Below are 20,667 nucleotides of genomic sequence, written 5' to 3' on the forward strand. Positions count from 1 at the left end.
ATTAACACTGGTTAGTGTCCTGGCTGCTTTATTACCAGTCCAACTTCCTGCACTGGGAAAGCAACAGAGGATGATGGCCCAAGTACTTGGGCCCTGCCACCCATACAGGAGACCCAGATGGGGTTCCAAGCTCCTGGCTTCAGCCTGGCCCAGCCTAGGGTAGTTGAGGCCATTTGGGGAATGAACCAGCAAATGGAAGATCTCTATCTCTCTTTCTCTCTGTAATTCTACCTCTCAAATAAATAAATAAATCACTTTTTTAAAAAATAGGACACATAATATTTTCTTACTCTCTTGGCCATTTACAAAGAGCATAATCATCATATTCACTAAAGAATTCCTTGAAAATACACTCACAATTTTGACATGTATAATAAATTTCTTCTTAAATAACTCCTATGACTAAAATAAACCATCACTTTTCCACTGGTAAATTCCCTCCTGGATGAATATATCCAGCAGTTTATGAAGAATTTAGTAGTCAGTATAACAGTTATGTAACATCTGCCTTAGATAATTAAGATTTAGTACTAGAATGCAAATACTTAACCTTGACAGCTTACCATATGAATAGGTGATGGGATTAGTATTTCCATGAATTACTTTTTGGATATAAAATACTATTTTAGATTCCATCAGAAATTAATTCACCTTAATAAGTCATTCTCAGAGAGAGTCAACTCATTCTGATTTACCATGGCAGAACCCCAATAATTAAAATAGGAAAAACTCAATCAACTATTGCACCCTCTGTACTGTATGGAGATAATAACTAACTTGTTGAAGATAAGCCCTCTCAGGAAATGTCATTTAAACAATAAAGTCTTGAAGACAAAAATATCACAATGTAAGAAAAATGAATCATATCATTTTAAATATCCATCAGTTACACCAAATAACTGATGAACAATTTGCATTATGATATATTGATTCTTTACTTAACAGCCGTTAAAAGAAAAAAAAAAAAAGACTGTAAAGCCTGAAAAGTATTACAAATAGTAAATAAATGAACATAGCATCTCCTCCCACCGTGCTCTTTTGGAAATAAAGAAACTCCACCACTCTTCGCATTTCGTATCTGAATTCCCTCCCAGCCTCCCACTGCTGCTCTGGAACCTCTGGCAGCTCCAAGCTAAGTCACCCAAGGCTCAGTCCCACTCTATGCAGTGGCCTGCCTCTGCCTGGCTTTCATGGCCTTGCTGAGCACAGCCGCCCGGGACCCGAGGGATGCCATATTCACCGCCTGGAAGTCATATGGGCTCAGCAGAACCTCGGGGAGCTGGCCGAATAACCCTTTTCTGCACTGAAGTGCAGCCAAGCCGGCTGCTAGCAAAGGTCAGGCAGTGGAGGTGGCAGGAGTCTCCTGGAAGAGCAGCAGGAGGTCAGTGTGGGACACCTGAAAAAAAATTCTTTACATATTTTCCGCTTCTTCCTTTATCTACAAAAGAGAGATACAATGTGCAGCCCTCAGGAGAAATATAGTATAATATATTCTCTGTAAGTCAATGAGCAGCGTCATTGCTAAAGTTAAGTATTGGCTGGAAGCATACTAGCTTGTAGTTGCTCTAGAGTCACACAGTGTGGCGTACCAAAGATAAATACAAACTGGAATTGCTGGAATTATGATTCTAAAGCTATCTTGATCGTTTCCTTCTATGTTGCTTTTGCCTTGAAGAATTACTAAGCAGCCAATTTCATGGTAATAAAAATATAAGACTGAAGCACTGTACAATATTTGATATAGATAATTAAGTGAAAAAAACTGGAACACAAAGGTAACAATCATGTTTGTTTATGTTACACACTAGTTATTATTTTTAAAAGGATTACCCAATCATTCATCAACAATCAATGCAACTGCTGAACAATACCAACTTGCTTAATCCCAGAATTTACTATAGGATCAGAAAACTGTATGACTGCCCCTCCCCTTTTTAAAAACTTGTTTAAAAACAAGAGGAGGGTTAATGGTAGTGTGGAGAACATGAGTTGCTTTACCTACAGAGAGGCAGAAAACTTTTGTGTGACATTTTTGAAGGTAGTGAGAAAAAAACATTGATCTATCCCATATTCTGAATACCCTTTGCTTAATGGGGAGGGGCAAAGTATATCAGCTATTATTTTTATATTTTAAAAACTAGAGGTTTCACACTTACTGCCTTTTCCCTTCTTTTTGTTGTTTACCACTGTCGTTTTATGGCTTCTTTTCTGCTTTTTTGATGAACTTCCTCCTCCCTGAGAATCTTTCACTCTTTTCTGACCTGTACAGGCTATGATGGGAAAGAAATTAAGTAACACAAAATAAAATCAAACATACCCTAGGTATAAATTAATTCCACATTGTAAAAAAAACAGTTCCAAACCTACATGGTCTTTGTGAGATTTATAATTATCATACAAGTTAATATAAATTTTTAATAAACTACCATTCAACAAAGCTGAATTCTTGCACATAATAGAAATTAGGGTATTTTAGAAAGTAAATAAAGTGTGCACATCCTTAGAAAAATCAATATAAATTGAAAATAGTTTTCAATATAGCACTGGGAGTTTATATATCTAGAAACTGAAAAACAGGTAAATGCTGAAAATAAAAACTGAAATTTGTTAAGATTCATTAAAATCAAAATACTAAAATTTAATTACAGCTTAAAAACATCAATGTTCTTATGTCTTACAATGATATTAATATAATTTTAAGTGGCATAAAGATAGTAATGGGATAAACTTTAGTAATAATACACACTTGGTTTTTTAACAAACATTTCAAAAAAGGTTAGCTCTCAGGCACTGGTTATTTTATGTAATATATTACAAAATAATATACATTACAAATATTTGTATATATTTGTAATGTTATAAGTGTATATATATATATACCGTATATATATACATTACAAGTAAATATGTATATATTTGCAATGGTGTGTGTGTATATATCTACATTACAAACTCAATACAGTAATTCTAAGAAATATCTCATCTCGGTGGGAAATTATCCCAAAACATGATAAATAAATGTCTCCTTTTTCTTTGACTAGCTCAAGTCCTGCATCTTCACTAAGACCTTCCCTGAGGCTCCCGGCTTCACGGATTAATCACTATTCCAGTGATGTATCTCTCTATACTACTCATTTGGTCCTTAGCATCTACTATGTTTTAGTATTTTTCTAATTATTTGTATTATCTCTCAGACTACACAAAAGATGCTTTCAGGCACAGATGAATGAAGTGCTATCTCCACTTAGTTCCAATGTCAGATACTATAATACATGATATAAATTAATACTATGAAAGAATCATGCACAGTTTACTACAAAGTTTTCTGGTTCTGTTACCAATGGTAAAATCAATATTTCAGTGTTGAAACATGACTGTGGTCAAGAATGGAACAAGCTATTAAATGTTTGCAACTTCCTAGATAGTTTTCTTTTTTAAAGGATGATATGTTATTTATAATTTTTCTTAACATTATTTTAATGTGATTTAAGTGAAACATAAATATGGTGACTTAAATGTCAACTATACTGAAGCACAACATTTTATAATTAAGTGCCGGTTTTCTCTCCAAGAGTTTAATTTTAATGCTTTCAGATACTAAGAAATAAAAACTTCCATAAACACTAAATTACAGTGGAAAAACTAAATAGTGAAACATATTTTTACTTAATGCAGATTCTCTAATATTCACAAATTTATTAAAAGCAGGCCTTATACAAAGGATACTTGAGAATTTATTCCAAACATATTCTAAAAAATTAAAAAATATTTTGATTTGATAAAGCAGATGGTTTCTCTCATCCTAAATTTGGGAGCAGCTCTTAACTTCCACACTTTTCAAACTAGTCCAGACTAAAATCAAAAAGGCAATACTAACTTAGTCTATTTGTAGATGATATAATAACTTTTTTGTTAAGTTTAATCTTTCTTAAGAAATGAGGAACACGGGGATATAACCTACTAATAAATGTAAAATTTTATCATACTGTTGTTGACTGCCTATCTCATCATTTGTGACAAAAGATTCTTTCATATGGAAGATTGCTCCATTCATGCCAAGGTAATTCGATTCCATGAAAGAATATGGCACACAGATGTAACCATAGTAGCTGTATACTTGTGAAAGCAAGGAAAAAAAAAAAAAAAAAAAAAGATCATCTTGATTTAATTGCAACTATACTTTTTACTTAATTAATTTTAAAAAGAAATGTCTTAGGGCAGGTGATTGGCCTTGTGGTTAAGACACCTGTTAGGATACTTATATCCCACATCAAAGCTCCTCAGTCTGATTCCTGGCTCAAGTTTCCTGCTAATGCAGACTCTGGGAGACAGCACTGATAGTTCAAATAGTTGGGCTCCTGCCACTCTTATGAAAGACTTAGGTTGAGCTCCTGGCTACTGTCTTGGGCTGGGCCCAGCCTAGAACATTATAGGAATTTGGGGAGCAGACCAGTGGATGGAGCTCTTTCTCTATCTCACAGTTAAATAAATTTTTTTTAAAAGAAGAAATGTTTTAAGATTTGTGAGAAAAACCTTAGAACTAATCTAGATTGTTTCTCTTTTGAGTTTAGCTGAAAATCTAAAGCTAGCACATGAAAACCTAATGTATTATATAAAATACATATCCTATGCATTCTATCTTTCCAATGGAAAAATGTGTTTCAAAAGCCAAGTGTCAGCCTAGAGTATACTGATTCAAAGCTACCTGAATGAAGTGGTTTATAAGAATGATGATAGAAATGTATAGCTATGGCACCATCAAAAGGCACTAATACTTTTGGAAAGTACTAATTTGAATTTCCACTTTTAAACAACTTCACGGAAAATCAAAAAAGTAATGCTGTAGTTTATTAACACATATATTGGTCCTTCAATTTGGAAGCTATGCATCTAAGAAAGCATCAAATTCCTTTACAGACTCACACAAGTTAGTCAGGCTTGAAAATCAGTTTGACACGGTTGTCTGAGGAAAGCAGTGCCTGGACAGTTGGTTGCTCCAAACCCCTACATACAGTATTTGGTTAAGGGTGGAGGGGTCTGTCAATAAATCAAAATGTTTGTGAGAAACTGCACATTACAATTGCAAAAACAATGTTACAGAAATATATTTCAGTTGCTCATGCCATATAGTCAACCAGCATATAAAATGATTTTTCAAATAGGTGTGGATTTTGGCCTGGGTACAATTTCCAGCATGTGTTCTGGTCCACTATGAAAGTTCATGGATGGCTCAAGCAAAGGATTTTAAAGGCCTCTCAAGATTTTAAATGCATTTCACTATTCATTATTTAAATTACCTTTCAAATTTCCACTTTTACCATGTTCACACAAGTACATCACTTAAATGTGTAACATTAAAACAAGAGATACTGTGAAACCATTAAAAATTTAAGGGGGGAAATTCTAAAAAAAGTCAACATACACTTTTTCCTCCTCACCTTTTTCAGGATGTTCTGGCTCTGGCTGATTACTACTGCTGGAACTCACACTTGCATCAAAGCCTGCTGGTGAGCTATTGCCCTCAGACTGCAGGTCCTGGAGCTCCCCTGTGACGCTATCCACCTCAATTGTGCTATCAGTTTCACTTTTGATACTTGGAGCCTCTTCTTGGTTTGGAGCTAGGGGTTCTGATACCGTTACAGAGGACTGCTGCTGACTGGCTTCCGTAACTGTGACTGAGGAAGGCGATTCAGGTGTAGTAGGAGGGGTATTTAATACTGAATTACTACCGCTGCTTGGAAATTCAGCTTTTCTGTCATTGACCTCTGCTGTTTTTTCTTCAATGGGTTTACTGTCAACATTGACTGGTGGTGGTTTTTCTGACTCTACATTGGGTGAACAACTCTCCTCTTCAGCCACAGTCTGCAGTAACTCCTCTGTTGCCCCTTCCTCTGGGGCAGGATGGGGTGGGGAAGCGGCAGCCTCAGTATCAGAGTCGGAAAAAAGCTCCTTCAGCGTTTTTTTAGGCCACTGTCCCTGAATACTCGACCAGACATCTTTTCGATCTTTAGCCCTGCTGTTCTGAAGTCTTTCATCAGAGTTATTTAAAAGTTTTATCCTTTTTTCTGCCACTTCTGAAAATCCTGAATAGAATCCAGTTGTCCGTAGAGATTTTCTTTTATCCTCCAAACCATTGTATTTCTTGGTTGGTGTCATCTTTGCTTTTGATTTTTCTTCTTCATCTTCATCTGAAGAGCTGTTGCTACTATTTTCTATGCAAAGTGATTCTTTGCCCTTGGTCTTCTCTTCCTTTTTGCTAGGTGATCCAGTTTTTAAACATTCCTCTGTATTACAAAATCTTCTTTTACCACGTTTTATTTGTGGCTTTGAAGATTTGTCCACTGTGTCCTTCTTGACTTCTTTTCTCTTTTTTGTGACGTCATCTTCTTCATAATCAGTATCTTCAGATAATCCTTCCACATCTTTTCTTAGTCTTTCTGGAGATTTTGATGCTGGTTTACATATTACCAAATCCGTGTGAACTTTGTTTTCTTCCAGCAAAGATGAACTGTTCTGTTCCTCTTTTGAAATAAGTTCAATTCTGGTGTGGGTCAAATGGTCAATTTTAGATTCTTCTTTGCCATTATTATCTATATCCTCAGTACTTCTCTCATCTTCTTGCTCACTGTCCTCAGCAGAACTTTCAGAAGCTAGAAAACAAAAGGAAAAAAAAGATAAGAAAAGAACTCAAATAATATCTCCTTTTTTTCTTACCACAAGTCACATACAAAGAATCAGGAAATGGAAGAGTTCTGGACTTCAGAGGATCAACACTGGAAACAAACAAACCAAAAAACTGAACAATGCCCATTAAATACTGAAGAAAAATCTCCAATCCAGATACTATGAGTTAAATATCCCCTCCGAAAACACACTGAAATTTAGCTGTGATTATAAGAGTATTGGGAGGAGAGACCTTTAAGAGGTGGTTAGATCATGGGGGCTCGTCATCTTGGGAATGGTTAGTTACAGAGAGAGCAGCTTTGCTGTAAAAGTTAACTGGCTCTCAAGCATTTATTCTTGTCCCTGCCCTCCCTCATGGGCTCACATAGCAATCTTGCTTGCCCTCCGTCATGTTCTGATGCTGGAAGAAAAGTCTTCACCAGATGGTGACAACTTGGTATTTTTGGACTTTTCAGCCTTCAGAAACGTGAGAACTAAATATATTTTCTTTATAAATTACCCAGTCTGCGGGGCTGGTGTTGTAGTGCAGTGGGTAAAGCCACTGTCTGTATCCCATATGGGTTCCAGTTTGTGTCCTGGCTGCTCTACTTCCAATCCAGCTTCCTGCTAATGGTCTGGGAAAAAAAGCAGAAAATGGCCCAAGTGTTTGGCCCCCTGATACCCACGTGGGAGATCAGGAAGAAGCTCCTGGCTCCTGGCTTTGGCCTGGTCCAGCCCTGGCTATTGCAGCCACCTGGGTAGTAAACGAATGGATCAAAGATCTCTCTCTCTCTTTCTGTCTTCCCTTCGTCTGTAACTCTGCCTTTCAAATAAAAAAGCCAATCTTAAAAAAAAAAAAAAATTATCCAGTCTGTGATATTGTTATAGCAAAAAATAAAGGACTAAACACCCAGCCACCATAAATATGGTGATGCTGGCACTGCAGGCAGTGGCTTTACCCGCTACACCACAGCGCCAGCCGCTGAAATGGATTCTTCATATCTCCCTCCCTCCCTCCCTCTCTCTCTCTTGCTTTTGACTATGTGATAATGAAATTCCAGCTCTCCCTGCCATGCTTTATAAGCTACTACCTGGATCAGTGACATCTTTTTATCCAGCAGAAACATTCTGACCTACTTCTAAAAGCAAGAGGTAGGGGCAGCCTTATGGCATAGTGGGTTAAACTGACGCCTATGACTTGAGTATCCCATATGGGTGCCAGCTTGAGTCCCAGCTGGTCCACTTCCTATACAGCTCCCTAATAATGGGCCTGAGAAAGTAGCAAAAGATAGCCCAAGACCCTGGACCCCCAAATCTCTGTGGGAGACCTGGATGAAGCCCCTGGCTCCTGGCTTCAGCCTAACCCAGCCCCAGCTGTTGCTGCCACTTAGGGAGTGAACCAGCAGATGGAGGATTCTGTCTCTCCCTCTTGCTCTGTAATTCTGCCTTTCAAACAAAATATTTAGCAAAAAATACATAAATAATAAACCATGGTAATCCTAAAATGAGAAAACACAAAGTACACTACTACATCCCTTGAGCATACACCTGTTGGTCCTCCATTACAACTAATCTAACTAGAGTGAGCCTCTAGAAGTTTCTGCAAACTCATGTATGACCTGGTCTCCTAAATTCCCTGAAGGGGCTTTTAAATTCCCAGAGAAGCTGAATGTGAAATCAGATTACGACCTAGAATCTCTATTCAGATAGTGTTCTGAGGAAGCCTACTTTAAAAGCTTTCTTTCAAAGCTAGGGTGTATATTTGCTGCTCAATTTTTAAAAACTGAACAATATCCTCTTTAATAATAATAAACACAGACAATCTAATTGTGAAGAAAAATACAACAATGATTACACAAGTCAGGATACTAATTACTTCTGGGAAGAGACACAGTGAATACTTTCAAGCAATTGTTGAGGATATTTCAGAAATTTACAGAAAAATAAAAGTATGATTCTATTTTCTATATTTCTATTTTGTTGTAAAATAATATTTTAAATCCATGTATATGTACTTTCACATATTATGGAAAATAATTTTTGTACCAAAATAAACTCATTTTTTAAATTTCATTTTTCCTTGAAGTTTTTGAAGTATCCCTGTATTCGTTCACTGTTTAAGAGAATAATTAGTATCCATCTTACTATTGTTGATTGAATTACACATTTTTTTTCCTGTGTGCAATTTTTTTCTGTTAGATACATTAGAAACCTTTATAAAATTGACTCTACTCTAGAAAACTGTAGTGTTAGTTTATATAATAAGTTCATGCACATATTCAATTAAAGTAAGAGGGCAATCACGTGACACAGCAGTTAAGTTACCACTTGGAAAGATTGCATCCCACATCAGAGTGCTTGGTTCAACTTTGGACTATTCTGCTTCCAATTCAGTTTCCTGCTAATGCACACTCTGGGGGACAGCAGATGATGGCTCACGTAATTGGATCCCTGAAGTACTACACAGGAGACGAGGATGGAACACCAGGCTCCTCAGGCATTTGGGGAGTGAACTAACAGATGGGACAATCTCTCTTGATCTGCCTCTCTCTCTCTCCATATCTCAAGTAAAATGAAAATGTATAAACTCTAACAACATTAAATAAAAGACAAAAACCAATTCCCATTATATTCAAAACAACTAAGAATCACATTATTAAATTATGAGAAATATAAACTATATTTATGTAAATATATTATTTTATTGCATCTCATCGAAATATTCTTTTACTTATGGAGATATATTCTTCTACTTCATTTCATAGATAAGATTTCTGCCTTTTCCCTATCAGATTTAATGAATTTCTCCCTCCAGTCCTTATTGCTTTTATTATTTCATACCTACTAGGCAATAATGTCACCATAAAAGAGACCATAATAGATGTAATCAAAATAATTTTCAAAGTATATCATTTTTCATAAAACACTATAGTTTTACAGTTTGATAACAAAGTATTATTTTTTAAAAAAAAAATTTCAGCAAGAGAGATAGAATGAAAGAAATCTTCCATCTCTTTTACTACTCAAATGCCATAACAGTCAGGACTGGACTACGCCAAAGCCAGTACCCAGGAACTCAATATGGATCACTTATGTGGGTGGCAAGTACCCAAGTACTTGAGCCATCACCTACTGCCTCCCAGTATATGTATTAGCAGGAAGTGATATTAGAAAAGAAGGAGGTAGGACACAAAACAGATGCTCTAATAAGGAATGTGGGCATCCCAAGAGGCAACTTAACCACCATGTCAAACAGCTGCCATATATGGTGTCAGAAAGAAAATAACAGGGGCTAATGTTGCAGCAAAGCAGGTTAAGCCACTGCTTGTAACACTGAAACCCCATATCAGAGTTTTGGTTCAAAAAGAAGTGAAGGATGGCCCAAATACTTGGGTCCCCATCACCAGATGAAGTTCCTGGATTTTGGCTTTGGCTTGGCCCAGTCCTGGCCATTACAAACATTTAGGGAGTGAACTACCAGATGAAAGTCCAGCCCTAATTGTGCCCGCAATTTGGGGAGTGAACCAGCAGATGGAAAACCTCTCTCTCTCTCTCTCTGTAACTCTGCCTTTCAAACAAATAAAATAAACAAAAAAAAAATATGAAATACTTGCATGCAGCAAGATGTTTATGTTTACCTTGAAGTCCATTAAGGATAGATGTAATCTCTATGGATTTAATATGAGCTGTATCAGAATTTTTGGCATCAGTAAGATCCAGTTTGGATACCATTTCAGGAGATGGATTTGTCTGAAATGGAGGTTTTGACAAGCGCCGAAGTTTACAGTTTTTAGGAGAATATTTTTCATCTTTATCTTTTTCTTTGTCTAGTTTATTCTAGGTTCAGAAAGAAAAAATATTTTGTGTTAGCCATAATCTATCAAGAGACATTAATTAGTAACAATGTTAACACCCATTTTTACTCAAACTAATAAGAATATTGTTAAACATCTAACATAAAAACAAAGAATAAAAAAGTGCCTCAAAAGTATTAAATAAAATGCTGTGAGATGAGGAAGAAGGTTTTATATTTACTATAATTTTGATACTGAGAATCAAATTTGCAACAAGGAATTGAGGCTAGTTAATTGGTGTTTATTATATAAATTCTTCAAAATTAAATTGCAATAGGTTTAAACATTACCTGAAAAAAAAAAAAAAAAAAAAAAACCACAATCTCACTTTGCTTGTTTTAAAACTTTTAAAATGTTCTTTATAGATTGTGAGTTGAGAATGACAATATTCCACATACAAATTGAGTATTCTTAATAAGAAATCTGAAATAACTGGAACACTTCAAATTAAGAATGCTCAAGCAGTGAAGTTTGGAAGATATTCCAAAATCAAAAACAAAATAAAACAAAACAAAACAAAAAATACAACAATCTGAAACACTCTGGACCCAAACATTACCCATAAGGGATACCCAATTTGCCCTTTCCTTCTACTGACAGCCGGCAAAACTCTGTAAAGAAATGATCACTTGGCCAGTGCTGTGGCTTAGTAGTCTAAACCTCTGCACTGGCATCCCACATGGACACCGGTTCAAGTGTTGGCTGCCCTGCTTCCAATCTAGCTCCCTGCTGATGGCCTAAGAAACCAGTGGAAGATGGCCCGAGTGCTTGGGCTCTTGAACCCATGTGAAAGACCCAGAAAAAGCTCCTGGCTCCTGGCTCCGGTTAGGCCCAGCTCTGGCCATTGTGGCTATTTGGTGGGTGAACCAGTGGATGGAAGACCTCTCACTCTTGTCTCTCCCTCCCTCTCTCTCTGTAACTCTGCCTCTCAAATAAATAAATAAATGTTAAAAAAAAAAAAAAGAAAGAAAAAATGACCACTTAAGGGAGAAAAGCTTTACTATTTTGGGCCAGCCACTTGGATCTGTATCATTTAGCAAAACTATAAAAAGCTCCTCACTTTGAATATGAGGAGTGGAATTTCAGAACAACTATTAAGTACCTCAACAGCACATACCATCCAAAGTATTTTTAAAAAGCCAGTAAGATAAATAATATTCTAAAATCTAGTTAATGCTCTACTTTTGAATCAAACATTTAGAAAGATATGATCTTTGAACAAGAACGATTCTATCGTACATAAATAACATTATATTTATGTAGGGTATGATTAATAAGGTCTTGGGAACATATTTGAAGCCAGTGCCTATATAGTCAGTTAAAGATGAAGACACAAAAAAGAATTGCCAGATAGGCTCTTCTCTGCCTTCAGATATCTCCTTTTCTTCCATGGAATAGTTTATAGCTATTACAATACCCATGTCTCTTAATCACACTTCTTTGTTTCTCCTAGGTAGGGACCAAAGAGACAGGAGAAGGTTGAAATGAAAAAGTGCAATCTGCTTGGGTGGTTTTATAAAATGTTGAGACTGAAAAAGGCTCAAAGATCATTTAGTAGTGGTTCTAAAATGTTTTTATACATATACATATACCCACTGTAGCATAGTGGGTAAAGCTGCTGCCTGTAGTGCCAGCATCCCATATGGGTGCCAGTTTGAATCCCAGCTGCTCTACTTCTGATCTAGCTCCCTGCTAATGTGCCTGGGAAAGCAGTGGAAGTGCTTAGGCCCCTGTACCCATGTGAGAGATCCAGAAGCAGCTCAGGGCTTCTGGCTTTGGATCAGCCCAGCTCCAGCCACTGTGGCCATTTGGTCTCTCTCTCTCTCTCTGCCTCTCTGTAATTCTTCCTTTCAAATAAATAAATAAATAAACATTTTAAAAAATGCTTTATACAGCCTGACAAAAATAAGTACACTAAAATCTAACATTCAATAAAATCAACATTTCAAGTGAGTGTAACACTAAGAATAATACTAAGGTACATATTATTTGACTGTATCATACTGGAGTAAAAGTTCTTCAAAAGAGAATGATGTGGGAAAAATTCATACCTTTATTTTCTTCCGATGTTTTATTTTTGGCACATTTTTATCAGCAGGTCTTACTATTTTATCTGCTTTAATCCATTCATCATATCTAAAATGAAAAGAAATTAATTTATTTTTGTACAACACATACCACAGAAGCAACTATGCTACATTAAAGAGAAACTCATATACAGAATCATAACATTTTAGAACTGAAAAGGACCTTGGGGATCATTTAGTTCAACTTTCTGGTTTGGTGAATAAGCTATCAAGGCCTATTGACAGATGAAATGACGTGCCCAGGGATATGTTAGTACTTGGCTGAGCCAAGCCTAGAAAGCAAGGTTTCTTGACTTCTTCACTAGTTACTCCTTACTCTACCTTATCAAAGAGAAACCAAACATACACAATAACACTAAGATAAACAATATTTCCTACACGATTTTTTCCCCTTTGTTTTGTTCTTAAGCAGGAGGTATGCTTATTTTCCCCCTAGACGTGTCAGAAAACTAAGGTAATATGCCATAGTTTTAAGTGGCATTGTATAATAAGAAAAGCCTCTTGTGATAACTTATGGACAATGCAAAAATCATCTAAAAAATACCTGCTTACAAAATACTAAAAAAAAGTTATCTGCCAAGTTTTTAAGTATTTATATAAGATTTATTTATTTTGAAGGCAGAATTCAAGAGAGAGGGAGAGAGAAAGGGATCTCCCATCTACTGATTCACTCCCCAAATGGTCCCAACAGCCAGAGCTGGGCCAGGCCAAATTTGGCCAGGAGCCAGGAACTCCATCCGGTCTCCCACATGGGTGGGCCATTTTCAGCTACTTTCCTAGGTGCATTATCAGGGAGCTGTATCATTAGTGGAGCAGTCAGGACTCAAACCTACACTCCTATGGCTTAACACTCTGTGCTCCAATGCCAGTACTAGTTTTTCAGTATTCTGATGTTTCCTACATATACAGTCAGCTGAGAACTGCAAGAACTGTGATGGCCACTCAATTCAATGATGACAGCTTTGATGATTTAAAATGAATAAATTACTGTTGAGTGCAATAAAACTATGGGTTTAGAACAAAAAAGAATGATGGTTTATTTTTAGAAAAACTGACCTATAAGAAACAATTTAACAGTCATTGTCTGTTGTTGTTTCAAATTACATATGTTTATTGTGAAAAACAGAGAACTCACTGACATTTTTGAATTTAGAACATGAATACCTGAATATGAACTTCTAAATTAAAATGTCCTCTAAACTGGAGGTATTAAGTGAAGTAAGACAGATCCCAAATCAAAAAGTAAAGGACTTGAGTCATTACTTGACTAATAAATTATATTTTCACTCTAGCGTATGCCTGGAAAAGTATCTGTGGCAACTCTCAAGCAGTTAAACTGCTGGTGCAAACTACAGGCTGCAGTAAAGCTGAGTTTTGTTGTGGTTATCGACTGCAAGTTACTGAGGCCCACATGAGAATAAAACAGAACAGGGGAAGGAATGAAATGAGTGCCAGGAAAGTCTTAACGTAATTGCTACTCAGTAATTATATGACTCTGATCAAGCCATTCAACAACTAGCTTAATTTATTTCTATATAAAATAAGAATGAGTCAAAAACAAAATAAGACTCATACCCACATGAAAATAAGTTTCTTACTATTCTTTACTAAAGATTGTTAATGTAGCTAGTTTTATATCAGATATTCTTATTACCAATAAGAAAAAAAAAATCCTACTCATATGAGTTTAGACATGAATTATATATATAATTACATATAATATATTATATATTATATATAATTATTATATATATAATAAAGATTTGTTTATTTATTTATTTGAAAGGCAGAGTTACAGAGACAGAAAGAGATCTTCCATCTGCTGGTTCACTTCCCAGATGGCCACAACAGCTAGGGCTAGGCCAGGCCAAAGTCAGGAGCTAGGAGCTTCTTCCCGGTCTGCCTTGTGGGTAGCAGGGACCCAAGCACTTGGGCTATCTTCTACCGTTATCCCAGGCACATTAGCAGGGAGCTGGATTGGAAATGGAGCAGCTGGGACTCATACTGGCACCCATATGGGAATGAGAGCATTGAAGGCAGCGGCTTAATCTGTTATGCCACAACATGGATCCCATGAATTATATTTTGAATAAGGTAAAATAGGAGCTTTCGGTTTAAGAACATCACCATGATACTATGCATCTATATAGTTTATACAGAGTACCAAAAATATCAAACAAGGGAAAGCAGTTACTATCACATGGATATTATGTTCACAACGATAGAGTAAGATTTCTTTATTACTCAGAAACAATATATGTGGCTTAATTCTCTTAGGGGTTGGCACTGTGGCGCAAGGAGTTAAGATGCCACTTTCGATACCAGCATCCTCTGTCAGCATTGCCAATTTAAATCCTGGCTGCTCTGCTTCAGATCAGACTCCCTATGAATGTACCTGGGAGAGCAGCAGCAGATGACCCAAGTAGTTGGGCTCCTGCCAGCCATGTAGGAGACCCAGATGGAATTCCCGAGTCCTGGTTTTGGCCTGGCTCAGCCCTGACTCTTGTGGCCATTTGGGGAGTTAACCAGTTGATGCAGAAGATTTCTTTGTTTCTCCCTCTCTCTCTCTGTTATTGTGCCTTTCAAACAAATAAATAAATATTTTTTAATTCTTAGGAACAAGTTTCATAGATGGCATAAATGCACAAATAACAAAAGAATGGATGCTCAGTAGGGTATACAGATTGGGGCCCAGTGCCTGATCTCTATAGTAATAGATACCATATGTTCATCATTTTCTCCTCTACCCAATTATAAAGTAAGCATGATGTGAGAGGACTGGATATTGACAAATATAAGTAGTCAGTTTTGCTTAAATATGAAAAGTGTGTTAGATCAGGAAGATTCCTGGAAAAGGCAAATTCTGGGATCAGAAGAGTATTTAAAGAGTAGTAAATAAACCATATGGCCTTATTATTCTGGAAAACAATTTTGTTTTAAAATTCTCATTGAATATTCTATATGGTTTTAAGAAATTCCTTGGAAAATTCCCTAGTTATGTTTTTTGCTGGAGTAACATGGCTCTATAGATATTAGCTAATTTGATCCTTTTATTATTTTTGCTTTCTATTCTACTTTTCAGAGCTTTTCTTCATTTTTTAAAATCCCTTGTTCTAATACTAATTTTTTGGATTTTTCTTAGATTTATACTCTCAGTATAAAATGTACTAAAACAATTATTTTTATCATTCTAACTAATAGATTTATGAACCACAACATGCCTTATAAACCTACCAATGAATTTATTTCATATATTAGGGAACTCTTAACAATGGAAGTGAATTAACTTGCATTATAGACTTGCCTAAAATCAGGATGTGGAATATTAGAGAACAAGAAATGAACTGCCTGTTGAAACAGCATAATATTAGAATTATAGTAGAGGGCATTCCAGGCTCTACTCAGATACACAGGAAATAACAGACCTCAAGGACTGAAAAAACTCATTACAAGGGCACCCTTAAAGAGGAAAACCAGGAAAAACAAAAATTCTGGCTGAAGAAGCTTTCTCAAATTACAAATGCCTCCACCAAAGAGGGGTTGAGACTACTGATAAAAACACATTGGCACACATGTATTTCAAAGTTTAATGTGGTGCCTGATCAATCTTACAAGAGAAATGAAACATGGTCAGAGGAAAAAAATGCTAGCTATAACTTCATTGTATTTCAAAATTAGGAAATGTTCCTTTCTTTTAGGTAATTACCCATTTGAGTACTATACAAGTGTTCTTTCTGTTTTCTTTACAGAATACTTGAGAACCAAAAAAAAATGAATACATACTGGGAAAAAATAAATCATGCCCCTCAAAACCAACATTTCCACGGACATTAAAATTTTATAAGAGAAGGACTAGTATTACCAGTGCAAATTAATTTAAAATAAACAATATTAGTGGGTCAAGAGTTTTAATTCCCAAGGCTGGCAACTGGAACAGTAGTTAAGCCACAAGCTGAGATACCCCAGTATCATACTGGTACACCTAGAATCAAGTCCTACCTACACTTCTGATTCCAGTGGCTTCCTGCTATTGTACAACCTGTGAGGCTACAGCAGATGCCTCAAATACCTGAGTCTCTGCCACCTATGTGAGAGACTCAGATTGAGTTCTGAGGTCCTAGCTGCATCCTGGCCCAGCTGACATTTGGGGAGTGAACCAATGGATGAACGCTATTTTCTTTCTCTCTCTTTCTCTGCCTTTAGAATTGAATTAAAAATTTTTTAAGAATTTCTAATTCCCTATCAGATACCAAAAATAAAGACATGGGAACTACAACAAAAAGCTGTAGCTGATTCTATTTATTCTACATAAATTTAGGCTTTTTATATGGTATACTTAACATATAATAAAAAGAAACTGTAACATATTCACTATAGGCCAACTAACTTGGCTCAATTTCAAATGTTTTGAACACCATAAAAATTAAAATTTCTGGAAAAGAAGCAGCATATGACAGAAAATTACAACTAACAAAAGACCACCAAGTATTTCTCAATTCCTCCTTGGGGCATCATTTCAAAATATCAATTTGCTCCTCAGGGTACTTTCTTAAGGAATACAAGAACCTTAATTAAGTCATAATAATTTTTTCAAATGTTTCAAGTTCCTTCCTTAGGTACCCCAAATACATGTACACCCTGTCCTTCTCTCAGCTATCTTGGTCATTGCTGTAGACACAAGGGCTCTCCAATATTCTTACTCTGCTTTAAGTATCACACAGTAAACCAAGACATTGGAGTACACATTCTGATACAGTCTTTGTACTGCATAGGAAGAACACTATTATTTTAACAGCAATTATGGGAAATAAGTCTTTACAGAAACCACCTTATTGTTGAATAACCACATTTCTCTCCATGCATATCAGCCTGTTACAGTGAGCTATCATGTAAGAGATAATACAGTTGCAGAAGTAGAAGAGACGTTTAACGTAAGTGGTTGGCCTGCAAACAAATTAAACATCTAGCAACTTTATATTCAAGCAACAGAGTTTCATGAGAATGTCCTGAAAACTCAAGTAGACTGAATTGTTGATTAAAAACATTCCTGCTTTTAACTGGACTTTATAAAATAAGATCAGAAGAGAGTTAACTGGTCTCTTCATGAGAGTAGGAAATGTACTTTGCCAGTGGACAAAGAAAAGAGGATTATTGAATTCTTAAAAACAAATATTGAAACAAGCAATAAAAAGTATTACAACAAATACTAAAAGAAAATACTGAGTTAGAAAATTTAAAACTGGGGGGCAGAGTTGTGGCATAGTGGGTAAAGCCGCCAGCTGCAATGCCAGCACCCCATATGGGTGCCATTTCGAGTCTCGGCTGCTCCACTTCCCATCCAGCTCCGTGCTAATGGCCTGGGAAAAGCAGCAGAAGATGGCCCAAGTACTTGGGCCCCTGCCACCCACGTGGGAGACCTGGATGAAGCTTCTGGCTCCTGGCTTCGGCCTGGCCCAGCCCCAGCCATTGCAGCCATTTGGGGAGTGAACAGCGGGTAGAAGATCTTTCTCTTTCTCTGTCTCTCCTTCTCTCTCTGTAACTCTGCCTTTCAAATAAATAAATCTTAAAAAAAAAAAAAAAAGAAGAAAATTAAAACTGATTAGCCTATACTTTTTCAATTGAGTTATCAATGAATTATAATTAATGCTATACATGGAATCTAGAAAAGTATATGATATTCATCTAAAGTACCAAGGAAATTATTTTCAAGGTATACATACAACTTACTTGAGAATATTTCTATTGAGATCATCTAACAATTAACAGAAAACACATGATGGAACATATCCATGATTAACTTATTTAACTTCTGAAGGTCTCAGATGCTCCTGATCCTATATAAAATGAAGCAACTGGACCAGGTAATTCCTAAAATGAAATCTTGTATGAGACTCCACAACTACATGTATACATGTGGACATATTTCCTGGACAAATATCTCTTAGGTATCTTTTCATGAGAGGCTCTATACCTAGCATTGGATATGCAGCAACAAATGCAACAAACACATCTCCTGCTCATAAGGAGCTGACAATTTAACAGAGAAAATGACACTAAACAGTGATTATGAAAGTAACAATACAAACTTAAAATGTTCTAAAAGAAGCCACATATGTATTTGAGTTTTTCAAATGTTAAATTAAATACTGATACAAAGCTAGAAGAAACCATTCAGAGACCACAGCATGCTTGCTCTCACCAAAGAAAAACAGGAGTTCTAAGATTAAGGCTTTCTGATTTTTTGTTGGATATACTGGCCAATCATCTAAGAAATCATTATGCAATAATAAAAATAAAAAAGAACGTCAACCATATATTCTATAAAATAGTTAGTATGCCCATATCAATTCAGATTATGGCTCTCCTTAAATCAAATTTCAAAGAAACAGTATCAGAATATAATAATATATATCCTGAGGGAATAGTCTTAGATATTTTTGCAAATAAATTATGTGCAGAATAAAGATATTTTTAAAACAACTGCATAGCCAAACCAAGCTGACATAATACTTTAAAATTCACTCTGTGAAATACATAGATTTTAAAAAAGACAAAGTCTAAAATCTAATGACTAATCATTAAGATATTAAAATCATCTTTACTTTGTTTTCTGCAATGGACTTATTTAATAATTGATGAATACTACATATTTTAAATCCTATCTCTATATCTAAAAATGTTAATGTACGTTACAATCTACTGAGATTTTTAAAATTTCACACCTAAAATAGTAATTCAGACTACGTTAATAAAGAAATTTTCCCCTCCTTAATTAAGAAAATATGAAAAAAAGTATGACCAAAAAAATAGGAAAAACACCAAGTCATGATGAAAACAGCACTAGTTATCAATAAGTACAAATTTTATAAGCAATTGTACTAATATTTCTCTAGTATGGATTTTATGTATAATCTCAATTCATACATATTTTAATTTTACTGAACTATAGCAAGATTTATAAAGAGAACTACTATACACAATTTCATGCATTTAGTAATGCATCTAAAATATATATAACAAAAAGTTTATCACTCAAAAAAATGCCTAAGCATGTTATTAACATTTCGTATTTTCACTTCATACAATAGTGTAAAATCCACATCAAAGAGAAAAGGGCATTCATAGTAATTAACAATATGACAATGATAGAAATATGAATATTATAGCATAGCCATATTTAAGGTGTCTTGACAGAAATAGCTCAACAGAATGGCTTAGTAACTATATCAACAGTTTTTCCTAGGAAATATAACTATTAAATTAAAGTATAGGTCCCTAGGTGGAAGTAACATGTAATACTAATAATACATCACAGAACATTTTACCAAGCACATAAAGGCCCCTGCAAATCATTAACAACTGTGACACTAATTATATTTTGTGACACAGATACTAAGTTTTTCAAATGCCTCAAAAGTTTACTTTGTTAATGTATGATAAATGTAGGAAATTAGAACGTGTACATATTTAGACAAAAATATTGATGTATCTGGCAATGTACAAAACTACAAAAAGAAAACATGTCCAAGTTTATGTTGTGCATTAAATGTACTTGCCAATCTACAAAAAACTATTGAATGGAACAAATCCAAGTTTAGTAACATCTAAATTGAATACATACACAAATTTAAGCCTAGAAATGCAACAAATAATTGAATTATTACTAATTTTTCATGAAGGAAACGTTTATCTTCACTTGTATCCAAAAACTGTTATTAAGACACCCTCCTCTAAAACAAGTTTATAGATATTTACTTGGAAATTACTGCCCAGTGGTCTTCATCTTAGAGGCTTTTAACTTTCTTACTATAAAAATACAGCAATTTCTCAGCGTTACCTGGCTTTGTTTTTATCATCACCAGCATAATTATTTCAAAGAATCTGAGTAGAACAGCTTTGTACTCTTTCACCAAGATTCATAAATGCAATAGTACACCCAATGAAAGTATAGCACAGATCAGATTACATGGGAGTGAAAGAAAAATGAAGAACACAGAACATTTTAGAGAAGGAAGGAACAGAGAAATAAGCTGAAAAGTGACACTTAAAATTTTTAAAAATAT

General features: G+C 35.4%; 1 protein-coding gene across 6 annotated transcripts in view; it reads right to left on the bottom strand.

Moving 5' to 3' along the window:
* ARID4B (AT-rich interaction domain 4B) overlaps positions 1-20,667 on the bottom strand; it is a 148,963-nt gene that overhangs the window by 12,510 nt on the left and 115,786 nt on the right. For 4 of the 6 annotated variants that reach the window (XM_062210640.1, XM_062210639.1, XM_062210638.1 and 1 more), the window contains 4 exons: positions 12,569-12,653; positions 10,302-10,500; positions 5,439-6,650; positions 2,157-2,270 (listed from right to left, as the gene is read on the bottom strand). In XM_062210640.1, the coding sequence (XP_062066624.1) occupies positions 2,157-2,270; positions 5,439-6,650; positions 10,302-10,500; positions 12,569-12,653 (1,610 nt within the window). Of the gene's footprint in view, positions 1-1,240; positions 1,397-2,156; positions 2,271-4,923; positions 5,038-5,438; positions 6,651-10,301; positions 10,501-12,568; positions 12,654-20,667 lie in introns of those variants that run through there. The other 2 variants (XR_009867931.1, XM_062210641.1) reach the window with 2 other exon arrangements.

This window comes from Lepus europaeus, chromosome 14, assembly GCF_033115175.1.
Source record: "Lepus europaeus isolate LE1 chromosome 14, mLepTim1.pri, whole genome shotgun sequence".
NCBI lineage: Eukaryota > Metazoa > Chordata > Mammalia > Lagomorpha > Leporidae > Lepus > Lepus europaeus.